Source organism: Rhodamnia argentea, chromosome 5 (assembly GCF_020921035.1).
Source record: "Rhodamnia argentea isolate NSW1041297 chromosome 5, ASM2092103v1, whole genome shotgun sequence".
Taxonomy (NCBI): Eukaryota; Viridiplantae; Streptophyta; class Magnoliopsida; order Myrtales; family Myrtaceae; genus Rhodamnia; species Rhodamnia argentea.
The window spans coordinates 8214325-8227563 of record NC_063154.1 but is presented as its reverse complement, the minus strand read 5'-3'; the positions used below and the strand labels follow the sequence as shown (position 1 = coordinate 8227563).

Below are 13239 nucleotides of genomic sequence, written 5' to 3'. Positions count from 1 at the left end.
GTCCATTTTACTTTTGTCAGAACAAGGCATGTTATTCGATGAGCAAAGTGTTGTGACATGGTAAGCACCTGAAACAACATTCATTTATATGAATGATACGTTCATCTGTTTGCCCATATGATTACAAGTAGAGGTGTCAATATGGGTTATTGACCCATTTTTTAACTTACTTTCATATACCTGGATTATATATGGGTTCACTAAATTTAAAAAATGGGTCAAATATGGGTCTGAGTTTATAAAAGCTATTTAAATATGAGTTTTAATGAGTTTTAACTTAATCCATTTTGGACTCATGAGTTATAACTTTCCAAACCCCGCTACCATCACCCGCCCACTACCACCGCACGCCATTCCCCCCCGCACCACCACCGCCCGCGAAGACTCGAAAACCCCCTTCACCGTCACCAGTGACCTCTTCCGATCTAGCTCAGCTGATTCCATCCCTGAGCTTGGATTACTATGATCGGACATGCCCAAAGCTCAAGCATTCGGGGAGGTGGGCCGTGAAGAAAGGGATGAAGAACGACAACACCGTTCCTACCGCTTTGCTTTGCATGCACTTCCATGACTGCTTCATTAGAGTAATTACTTGTTGATCCACCATTTTTTCTACAAAACTTCTCGTGAGGTAGGGCTAGAGGTGTCAAATGGGTGAGTCGGTTCGGATCGGATTTGGGTCGGGTTGAATATACTCTGACCCATATTGACCCATTTATCCCGTTTTGACCCATATTCATGTAATGAAAATTCAATAACTCATACCCCACCCGATTCAACCAATATTGACACATCCCGCCCTTCTCCGCTGCCACCCCCACCCACTCGCTGCCGCACGCTTGCCCACCGCCGTTGCTGTTGCTCGCTCGTTGGCCGGCTTCGACTCGCCAGTTTTCCATTAGCCCGCCCGCTCTCTTGTTGAATTGATCAATTGGCAAAATGTTGGAAGGCTTAGGACTCTATTGACAAAATTGAATGATTTATGACTAAATTGGTAAAAGTTTAACATGTCTAAAAATTTTTGGACAATTTTCCCGGAATAGTTTCCAAAAAAGTCATAAACTTATTATAATTATTGTTTTGACCTACACTACGGCTAATGGATTATTAGGTTCAATTTCATGCAAAGATTTATATTGGAGTTGCCACTAATCATTTTTGGTAGGTTGATTAAAAACCTAAACAAAATAGCAGGAGAATTATTTTATTCCTACGAACCAGAAAAAATGAGTTCGGGAACTTAGTTACATTAATTAGAAAAATCAATGCCCTTTTGGTACCAATTCTCATGAAATAATTCTTTTGACTTGGCAAATCCAGTTGATTTAATTTTTTGAAAATCAAGGTGCAATTATGTTTTTGGGTTTTATTGATTAAATGAATGCAACGTATGAATGCAACTATATAAATACTGAATATATAATGCTATAACGAAGATAATCATGCAAAATGACTTTGAGAAAAAATGAATTTTACTGCAAGAAAAATGCGGATTCCAACCTAAATGACATGCGGGATGAAATCTAAACTACATGACGTGCGAAGTGATTTTATCAAACTACATGACATGGCATAAATGACGAGCAAGAAATGTTCTATGTACTACATGACATGCGAAAATTCATGAGACTATTCTCATGACATAAAAATAATGCATGGATGACATGGGAAGATGCAGGAAAAATACCTATATATACTTTATGAAATGCACATGAATGGCTTGTCCTTTCATGGACTTTCGGTTTCATTATGAGCTTGAAAAAAATCTGTCCAACAATTAACATTAGTTAAGAAATTGATTCCTCAAAATGCAACTTATATTAAAAGTCATCTTGAAGTGTAGGTTTCCGAAAATTCCATTTGAGACCAAGGTATCTTTTTTTTAATTATTTTTTATTAAGAAAAATGAATGAAATAAAAGTATAACAAACCTGGAGCATAATATACCTTATAATCCGAATTTTCCGATAAATTCGCCTCATGCCCAAAGTTTAGGGTTGGAAGGGGAATTTTATTCATGTCGTACCTGGAAGTGGGGTCGGATGTTGAAGTCAAATTTTGTGAAATTAGTCGGTCTGATCCAAAGGTATGGGATGTGACGGACAATTTCGATGTGCGGATGAGATCATACTTCGGGAGTGAAGTCAGATAGTCATCCTTTGTGCACATATTTTTTGAAGAACATAGGCACCTGGAAGATAAATTATAAAATTATTTGAATGAGGCTATAGTATAAAAAAAATAAAAAACATTCGGCCAGACAAAGGATAATTGCCGAATTATAAAGGGCAAATCGCCCTATCCGCAAAGGATTACATCTTTTCAAAAATAGAAAAATTATCTCGTTAGATTTTCAAGGTATTTCAGAAAATTATCCAACTTGGAAAAGATATTTTCAGTTGAGATAAGGAATTATTTGATATGCTAAGGATTTTCAAAAATTCAAAATTCAAACTCAAGATAAACAGGATATTCCAAAAAGATATGCACAATCTCCACAATATTTGCTCAAGATTCAAACAATGCAAATTAAGTAACGAATATCCAACAATATTCTAAAGATAGAGTCCGTTACCTGATTTGAATGTCATCCGAATTTCGAAAACGCAATCTTCGTTTCACGGAATTGCTTGTGGATGAGGACTCACGGTTTGGTGGGGCTTACGGTGGCGGTTCACGGTATGGAGTCTTGGCGACAAGTGTTCTGCGACGCTGATCTGCTTGGTCACACTCTAGGTTGACTGTCCTGGATGATATGCTCTCCGGTAGAACACTGAAAATTACTCTCAAGGCTTTAACTTTTGCATTGACCAGACCATTAGACTATTTCACAACAACCGCTTGAAGTTCAACTGGCTGCTCCGAGAATCTTCCTTTCCTTAGCCTGTGACACTCACTGACCACAATAAAAAAAAAAAAATTAGCTTTCAACACCTGGGCAAGCCTTTCCGACTTTGGAATCCCTTCTTTATCCTCCACGATGAACTTCGTATGTTTTGATGATGATGTACTCATGGTGGACGTCTTGGCGAATTCACGGATCGATGACCTTAGGGACAAGGACGTCACGGATTGCCCATGGTGGACAGCGGCATCGTGGGTAGGGACGATGGGAGTTTAGCCGGAAAAGTGCTCACAATGGGGCTTTCTAATCTGCCATTGCAGGTTGGACTTCAACATCTCTCAACATGCATGGAACTCGTGAGATGGTATTGGAGGTGAGGTGGTTGATTTGATTAAGTAACCTGCAAGACAAAAAGAACTTTTGGACATAAATAGAGGCTAGATCATCTGGATGCTCGCTAGAAGGCAAGAAGGGTTCCTTGGTAGGGCGTCGGCCACTGGATGTTGCCGCGTTGATGATCGAACAAAGCCGGAAAGTCACTGGAGAGGGAGGCTCGTTATAAACGGGCGGATAGTCACCGACGGTACTTCACTAGGAAACCTGCAAAAATGGAACAAAACGAGTGACACAGGGAGCTCGGTTACGATGGTGCAGCGAAGTACCGGTGTTGGTAGCTCAGGAAACGCCTCGGTGTTGGATCTGAAGGTGCACTGGAACAGCTTTGAATGTGATGGAAATTCGCCGGGCACGTAGATCGTCGACAGAAGTCCTTCAAAGCTCTTGGCTTTGCTGGTGAAGAGGTGATGGAGAAGAATGAGTGGGGTCTTCCTTTGGCCTTTTCCGTGATGAATTCTTTGACGTTTACTGCATGTGTAAAACCAAGAATTCTTCCCTCCTGCACTCTTCTTTCTCCATTTGCGCAATGAATTGTAAGTGTGAAGCCCCCCTCAATTTTGGCCGCGTGTTCTCAACGTGAATGGCCCCTTCGATGAAGATGAGAGCGAGGGAGCTCCCTCTTGTGGCGTGCAAAAAAATCTGAATGAAGCCCCTCATTCTAAACCCTAGACTTGGTGTTATAGGCAAAGGGTTTACCAATCCTAGTCAAAGTAAAATTCGTTAATGACCGCAGCATTAAAAATTTTGATCTTCAAGAATCCCGATTACTTAAAACTCTTCAAATTTTCGGTCATAGAGGGTGTCGATGGGTTGGCCGAAATTTCTTACTCTTGTGAGCTCATTCGCACAATTTTGGGCTCAATTTAAGCTTTATTGGAATAATTGACATTTTAATTAAAACCTTTTCTTAATTGGAAGCTCCATATAGGCCCAAATCCTTCCTTGAACTTTCGGCACAATTGCCACCAACTGGCAAAAATTTTCTGTCGTTTTAAGTCTAGTTACCCATTCAATTTAAGCTTAAATCATCTACCGTCAGTCCAAATGCAAAATGCAACTAAACTAGTCATGCATGAATGCTAAAAATAAATATAAAAAAATAATTTGATTATTTTTGGCAAGAACTAAAATTAGTGCTAATTTTCTATACAAGAATGAATGAAAAAGTTTAGTAAAAAATTTAGATGTCAACAATTATGCCAATCAACTACATCTCCTTTTGCTAATTTAGTCCTAAGCCTTATTGCATTTGTGGTAATTTAGTCTTTTCTTGCCAATTTTGACAAAATATCGTTCATGTGGCAATTTTTAATAATATTTTATTTTTCTGATTTATTATTCTTTGATTTTCTTTTTCTTTTGTTTCTCTTTCTTTTATTTGTCTTCCCTCTTCCTCCAGCCAATCGCCGTAGTCGATGACCGACCGGAGGCAAGCTCACCATCACTAGGCAAGGCCCAACCTCATCGTCGTGAGTGGCTGACGAGGCAGACCTCGTTGGCCTTTGCCTCTGACAGGTTGTGGTGGTCCTGCGACCGGCTAAAGGAGAAGGGAAGAAAAACAAAAAAAGAGAATGCAAAAAAATACAAATAAATATTAAAATATTATTAAAAATTATCACGTTAGTGCCGTCACTCCATGTCAGCGATTCTTGGCCAAAATTGGGTTGGATGACTGAATTGGCACAAATGCAAAATGTTTAGAAATAAATTGGCCAAAAAAAAAAAAAAATTTGGGATTGAAATGTCACAAGTGCAATAGGGAAAGTGTCTTTCTAGAATTAGTTTTCCGGAATTTCACCCGTTTGGTTCATCATAAAATGATTCAATCAACAAAAAAAACTTTTCGATCAGTGAAAAATTTATGTACAAAATCAGGAAAGTGAATTCCCCAATCTGAAGAGATGAAAAAATTTTCGAAATTGCTCCTCTTTATTTTTTTTAAATAATTTTAATATTTTATTATGGTTTTTTAATGTTTTAATATTTTACTATTATTTTATGTTCTTTTTCCTTTTTCTTCTTTTTCATTTTCTTTTCTTCCCTTGCCACGACCGGTTGGTGGCGGCTACCGTCGAGCCTCGAAGCCATTGGTAGGGCTGACCCGGTCCCAGTGAGCCTCACTCGAGGTTGTCGGCCGAGCTCGCCGGTCTCCGTGAGCCTCAAGGCCATTGGATTTGACGACCTCTGTGAGCTCAAGGCTTGCCCGATCCTGGCGTGCTCAAGGCTCGCCTAGTCCTGGCAAAATATAGTATATAATTTAAAAAATTCGAATTTCTTTTTGCTGAAGATAAAGTGAAATCATTTTCCAACTAAAAATCAAACACTAGAAAATGTTTTCCATCACATGTCACCAAACAATGGAAAAGAAAAAAATAAAAAATATATATAGAACATAAAATTTAAACTATAGAATATAATTTAAAATTTTGAATTTTTTTTTTTTTTGCTTAAGATAAAGTGAAATCATTTCCCAAGTGAAAATCAAACACCAGAAAATGTTTTTCATCACATGTCACCAAACAAAAGAAATCAAACTGTTTTTCGGAAAAATGATTTCCCAAAAGTCATTTTCCAAATAATGAATTCCGAAAAAACATTATCAGTGAAACAAACGCAACCTAGCATCCAATCCCTATGTGAGGTGCAAGAGAAAAATTGTAGAGAGCTTACCCAATCACCTAACTTAATGCAACATGCCAATTTTGTCTTTTGCTGTGACCTTTCTTCCTTTCCGTGTTAAAAAAATGAATTTTCTTCCGCGAGGGTGAATATCTTAAAGGAATATTTTTCTTTCCCGCCTCATTTTCATTTAGGATCATGTTTTGTGTTGGAGGAAATTTTCCTGTTACCGGTCTCTAATTTGATGAATAGAAACATGCAAACTTTATGTGTTTGGTTCACTATTAAAAGCCATCCTATCTGTAATACTTATCTTGGTGTGGAAAATTTTGTGTAAAGAAAAATGCTTCTTTGACAAGACTGTAAGGAATAGTTTAATCTCAACCGAAGATCTACACACCATCACCACATGTTTTGCATAAAATACTCATTGATTGAGAGATCGTGTGGTAAAAAATAACTAACATTACTATTAGATTGTTAAGTTAGCAACTTCCTTGTATAAACCCACTATCTTGAAAGAGAGACGAGAAAAGTTCTTCAACTAGAAATGGAAGTAAATCAGTATCCTTTCATCGAGTAAGCTTGACTTGATCACGTTTCCATGTTCAATATGCGCATTTTCTTAGACCCGTTTGGCCGGATCGAGTTCATATTACCAGAAATTGCAATGTTTTTTCATCCATCACCCCTTTACGACAGGTGGTTTATACATTTAAAGGCGACTCATGTATTACTTTAACATACACAAAACTTAACAGCCATAACTCCCCTTCCCCCTCCCAAGCCACCACAACCGCAGATCTGAGGTTGATTTGTGATTGTCGGCCACAGGCGACCTCTGATTGGCTTCGACTCGAGATGGTACACACACGAGAAACTTTTTGAAGAAAATCCACCATCAAGATGTTGTGAGAAGGATCTACAGCTTCAGCGATGGAGAGGAAAACAGCCCCTTGAATCCGGGTGCTGCACACCCGAATCATAACATCTGTTGAGATCGCGCAGAAGAGATATTCAAACATCTATTTGAAGACCTTTCCATTAGTTTTCCTCACGAGTGCCACACATAGCACAAGCATATTCTTTTCACTATAGACATGTCGTAAACCATGTTCAAAACATACATGATATCAAGCTCAACAGAGACAGCAAACCAGTGCATATGAATAAAAGTCCAGTTCCTTAGTTTCTGCTAGGCCTGAGCCTGAGCCTGTTCCATGAGGTGAAGATCGATGTCCTTGCTGAGATGGACGCCTAACTGGAGCAGCGAGTAGGGCTCAGTCACCTCCTCGCTCAGCTTCTCGTACTCGAGCGTCCAGTGAGCGATGCTCCCGCCTCCTTCCTTGGACGTGGCCTGGACGATGAAGACAAAGTTCTTGTACAGCTTCATCAGGTCGCCTTCAATCACTCTGAATGTTGTCGAGTTCTTCTCGTCGTCTATGGCTTCTATCACCTCCTTCGCGACCTTAGTCTCTCCATCTGCAAAGTCCATTGGACGCAAAAGGGTTAAGCTATCAGACAAAGCCCGTTTCATCAGTACTATTCGAATACGTACCGTGCGTGTAGCTCCAGCAGATGATGGATCCGGCCTTGCCCCAGTTGCCGTCGTGCAGATCGACGCCCTGGACCTTATCGGGGGATATGTTCGAGATGTGGTGTGGCCGACAGCTGAAGACATCGTGGAACTTGTCAGCCGGAGCCTTGATCTCGAAGTCTATCTCCATCTTCCCGTGGACTGTCATTCCTGAGCTTCTACTGTGTGGTGGAGAGACGGTGAGTGAGGAATATGATCAGAGAGAGTCCTCTCCCAGGACCCTTTATATACACAAGTACATAACGATGTCTTTGTGGTTTTCCTACTTTTAAAAAATATGTGTATAGATATTTTCCCCTTCACGTAAGAACTCGGAGAGAATAAAAACTAATTTCCAGAGCGCACTCACATAGAGAGAGAGAGAGAGAGAGAGAGAGAGAGACTATAATCTATCAAACTGTAGATGCATATCATGCATGCATCACATAGCCTGATTGCGGGGAAAAATACCAAAACAGTCTTAAACATTTTGTATTGATACTAATTTTATCCTAAACCTCTCAATTGAACTAACTTAATCCTAAATCTTTTCGCAATGGTATCAGCTCAATTTAGTCTGTCCGATCAATTTTGACCGAAAATCGCTGATATGAACACCGACCACCCTATCCGGCCTGGTTGACATTGATATGGACATTTTATTATTATATTTTCTTTCAAATTTTTTTTCTCCTTTGATTTAGGCTGGGAAGGTTGTCGGCCACTGCCAAGGGTCATGATGCTCATCAAATCTAGGGGAGGGCCACCTTGCCCATTGGCCCTTGCCTAGATCTGGGCTAGATCGCAATGGCCTCGAGGGCCTTTGCAGCCCCGTCAACCGCGAGTGAGGCAGTAGCCATTGCCTAGATCCGACAAGGGCTTTTCGGCTCTCGCCCAATGGCCTAGGAGGGTTGCCGATGACCATTGCAGACCAAAATAAAAAATAAAATAAAATTTTAGTTTTTAATAAAAATTACTATAGTTGTTCACGTCGGCACTAGTCGTGCCATGTAGAACGGTCGAAATTCACATTAGCGATTTTCGGCCAAAATTGGCCAAATAAATTAAATTGGTACCAATGTGAAAATGTTTATGATTAAATTGATCACATTGAAAAGTTTGGGACTAAATTGGTACCAATGTAATAGGTTTAAGCCTTTTTGATACTTTTCTCCCCATTCGCAATAAAAACATTTGGATGATTGCTACTTTAATTTAGCGTCCAATCATAAAATTTCGAGTTGCTTCATCACATAATCCTAGGAGCAATTGCAATTGGACTCCATTGACATCTACACTTATCTAATTTAATTATAACCTTTCTTTAAGGTTTTAGAATCTCATGATTCACGTTAAACCGAAATTATTGGGCTAGCACCAACATGTAGAATAAAATAGTATGATTTCGAAAACTGATAGCAATCATAAAAAATAGTATATGTGATTGGATGCTTTTGTAGGAAGCTCCTGTATCTGTCTTCACATGCCTACTTTCATGAGTATTGCAAAAAAAAAAAAAAAATAGAGTAAGAATTTATTATAAGAAAAGTAATATATAGTATTAATATTGCACTTTTCTACAAAAAAAAAAAAAAAGATTTTTAGAGTAAAAGTCAGGATTTATTTAACTTACTGGCCAGTGAACTTTTGTAACACCGTTTTTTCCTGTGGTTGTCATATTTATCCAATAGACCTATCATTTTCAACATGACTATTCCTAAAATTGGTCCTGAGGTGTCTTTTCTCCTCATGCGATTTCTTTTATAAGTAAAAGGATGAGCACCGACAACTAGCGCTAAGAATCTGACCCTCGTCTCATAATATTTGGTTTGAGCCATAATGATTCTGCATTTTGACCATTGGTCCTGTAGCCAAAAATTTTTCTTCACACGAAATATATCCCAGTTTGGCAACGCAATATGAGCCACTTACGATGTAAATTGAACTTATACCACTAAATTAATCACCTTTAAAGTATATTTCATGCATTAGTTAAATCAACATGCATGCTCTCCCATCATAGACCAATTCCCCTCAAGTGTTAGAAAGTCCAATCCAAAAGCTTCAGCTTGTAGGTGGAGGGAGACCACGTAAATATAAAGAGCATATTAAACCCACTATCAAGAGATGTTGGACAATAACTTCACCACCAAGGATGTGGATTGGCTTGAAAATTTCGAGGCAAGTTGAAGCTAGCAGGTGCACAGATAATATGGAAAATAATTGAAAAGTAATCCACATATTGTAGACTAACTGGGTAGACCCATGAAGGAGACAATAATTATTTTATTTGTTACCTCAAAAATACAATAATGGAAAGAAGAAAAATGGGAGGACTAATGGGAGAAGATATCACTTCCACTATCAACATTAAATATATCAATATTCATCATCAAATTTGTTGAGTGGAACGACAAAATCCTCTTGGGTGCTTATATAAGTCAATTACTTACTATATAATTATGGAAAAATTGACACAAACGATCATTGAATTTTGTGCTACTACATAACGTCTTCCATAAACTTTTAATTTGTTCAATATGGTTCCTGAACTTTGGTTCAATGCACAATATCATCCTTGAACTTTTGAATTATTCAATGCGGTCCCTAATATTTGGTCTAATGTTGAAAATTTACCAATAGTTCGAGAAACACATTAAACAAATTAAAAGTTCAAGAACAACATTACTTATTGAACCAAAGTTCAGGGATCATTTATGCTGTTATCCCTAAAATTACACATTATTCAGTACACTAATTTAGTAGATGAGTTTGAATCAATGTCCTTATGTTGATGATTCATTGTCCCCGCGAGCTTCATTAGCGTCTAGTACGCGTGGCTTTTTTGACCAAACAAAAAAAATTTCGCCTGGTTTTGACACTATTAGTTGCTTTATTTTGGGGAAGTGTATGAGAATCGTAGTTCAATGTTCGGGTTTAAACCACGTATATTGCAAAGAAGACGGGGCTGCATCTGGAGCAAACATGCTAGAGGGGCCAAACATTGTCCACAGATAAATAATATTTGTTAGCAATTGTGTAATGGAGACTGTTGTTAAGAATATTGATACTCATTCTTTTCAATCATATGTGTCATGGTAGAGAATTTTCTTTTTTCTCATTTTAGAAAGATAGTGTATTTCGTAAAATAGCTTACAAAGGATATTTAACTTGGGAAAAGCTTAGCTAACCGTCCCACCAGGTCAGACGGTGGGACGGTCAACTATTTATGGTAAATAGTTTGCTGAAACCGGATCACTTGTTGATCCGGTTTCACTTCACATTTTTTTTTTTTACTTTTATGTGTTTTTTTATTGTAAGTTAAAATTAGAAAAACAAAGTATACAAGATAATTACGTTTCTATCCACGTGAATGCACCACATTCCACGTGATATGCTTGTCGACCAAAAGTTTGCTTCTGATATGTACGCACCACATATCCACATGATATGCTTATCATTCAAAAATCCATGTCCGATATAACGCATCATATATTCGCGTGATATACTTGTAAACCATAAGTTCTGGATCATGTAACCGCCCTGTTTCTTTGCTTGGGGGCATTTTTTTGCAAAGTGACCCTTCTTGTTGCAAATATAACATCTGTCGGACTTGGGTTTTTTGCGGTGCTTTGCGTAACGACTTCGTGATTTCTTTCTGAGGAATTTCCACTTGCTTCTGCGAGGCTTCGCAAATGAAAACTTCTTGAAATGAACTTTCTTCTTGTGACCCGAACAAGACGGATCATTGCAGTCTCTGGTGCACTTGATCTTCCATTCTGGCCTTTCGCAGTTCTTGTCATATTTGCGGTTTTCTTTCAAGAACTGGTCGAACTGTCTTTTTCTTCCGCATTTTTCTTCAATGGCAATATGAACAGCTTGCTGTATTTCTCCAAGTGTAGATTCGAGGAGAGGCCTTTGAAGATGTTTATCAACTTCATCTGCAATCTCTTTAGGGATGGAGGCTAAAAAGATTGGTTTAAGATTGATGTCTGCTCCGAGATGATAAAAGAGTCGAATCATCTCTTTGAAATGTCTGTCAAGATCCTTTCGAGAAGTGGAGCAGCATTTTCTTTCAAAGAACTCCTTTCGCTTGAGTTCTTTTTCACCGGTGGGTTGACCAACAAAATACGGGTGGATGACCCGCATAGCCCGATTGAAGTTCATCGGGAGAAAAGCAATTTGGTCCTGTTCCGAGATAGAGGTCCACCGATCTTTCGGGGTTCCAATGAACTTGCTTGTGAATTCTAAGAGAACCTCATAAGTGCTTTGTTCAGCTAGATTTCTGGCAACGAGCCATGTATGGAACTCCTGGATTTTCATGGGCCAACGATGGTAAGGAACATCATCAAAGGTAAAGTATGTGCCTGATGAGGAATGGGCTGGACGAGATGATGGGCTTGGATCTGAAGGGGTTTTAAGATTGACAAATTCCACTTCTTCATCTTCTTCTTTTGGGACTGCCGCAGCCATCATAATAGCTGGGATTTGGCCTGAAAGTTCGGGATCATTTTCGGATTCTCAAGAAGGAGATGTTTCTGACGGTGGTACGGATGATGTCGAAGAGGAATCATCTTGCTCAATAGCTTGAATTGTGGAAATGGATGGAATTTGTTTCCTCAAAAAACTTTCAATGGGATTAGAAACCATGAATGAAGGTAGCTTCTGTGAAGGGGAATGTGGAGGTGAGTCGGGAGGTTCTGGTGGTGCTTGGGGAGGAATTGGAAAAGTAGGAACCGATGATGAAGTGTCAGAGAATTTTGTTCTTTCGGCATCGGCTTCAGCCTTCTTGATTGCTTTGAGACGAGCACGAAGGGCAAGGACATTTAGACCTGAGTCCGAAGGTACTGTCTCAAGAACTTCTTGGAAAGGGGACGAAGAAGTTTGGCTAGAGGCTTGTGACGAACGAGTAGCAGACTGTGTATAGGATGGAAATGAAGGAACAGGAGGGGTGAATAAGGGGAAAGGTGGTCGATACTCAAGTTGAGCTTTTTGATTTTCAAGAATGAGGATCTGTCTCTTGAGCTTCTCTATTTGAGGAGTCCGATCTTCTAGGTAATGATGATGGAGTTGCTGATTTTCCATCATGTAGACTCTCTTTTGAAAATCTGCAAGCATCTTGCGGATGTGTGTGGAAGCTTGATCAACTCGATCTACTTGAGTGGAAACTTTCTCAAGAGCGACATTCCGGGCTAAGGCATTTTCTGTTTGCCAATTGAGAACAGTTTCGGATGGAGCTGGACCTTTCTTTTTCCCGTGTGGGTCGATCTCGGTTAGTGCAGGTATTTTAGGAGCATGGTAATACTATTGCTGAGGGTCAGAAAATTTTCTAAGTGGTGGAAAGTTTAAAGTGGATGAGTGAGATTCATCTCTGGGCTGAAGGGGAGGAAAATCACCAGGTTGGAACATGCAAATGCTTGGAAGTGGTTCGGGGATAGGGGCACATATGTATGGTTTTGGGAGATCAATGGAGCAAGTTGGATTTTTCTTGATCCATTTTTGGATGGGTTTATAAAAGGGACCGGTAACAGGTTTACGAGGCGGTGTTGGTGGATATTTTGGGGGGTCTGGTTTACAAGAGGATGGAGAAGGAATTTGAGGTACGGGAGGGGCACCATATTGAACAAGGTATTGCCAATTTCCGCCGTCTTCGCCAAGAGGACCTACGGTGGGATCACCGTTAAGGTACCGGCGATACAAGGGATCTTTCTTCTTTTTCTTTTTCGTTGAAGCAGGCCTGTCATCTTCTTCAAGACGAGAAGTACAAGAAGGACAGGAACATTCCGGATCCCAAAAGCAATGT

General features: G+C 39.3%; 1 protein-coding gene across 2 annotated transcripts; it reads right to left on the bottom strand.

Moving 5' to 3' along the window:
• Positions 1-391: 391 nt before the first annotated feature.
• LOC115739927 (MLP-like protein 31) lies at positions 392-7627 on the bottom strand. Of its 2 annotated transcripts, XM_030673244.2 has the most exons (3): positions 7419-7627; positions 7149-7342; positions 392-425 (listed from the first exon to the last, which is right to left on the bottom strand). In XM_030673244.2, the coding sequence occupies exons 1-3, from the start codon at positions 7603-7605 to the stop codon at positions 405-407; spliced, it is 402 nt and encodes a 133-aa protein (XP_030529104.1). In that variant the 5' UTR covers positions 7606-7627; the 3' UTR covers positions 392-404. The 2 variants fall into 2 exon arrangements, with proteins under 2 accessions (XP_030529104.1, XP_030529103.1); XM_030673243.2 differs by lacking the exon at positions 392-425 and having other exon boundaries at positions 7014-7342.
• Positions 7628-13239: the final 5612 nt, after the last annotated feature.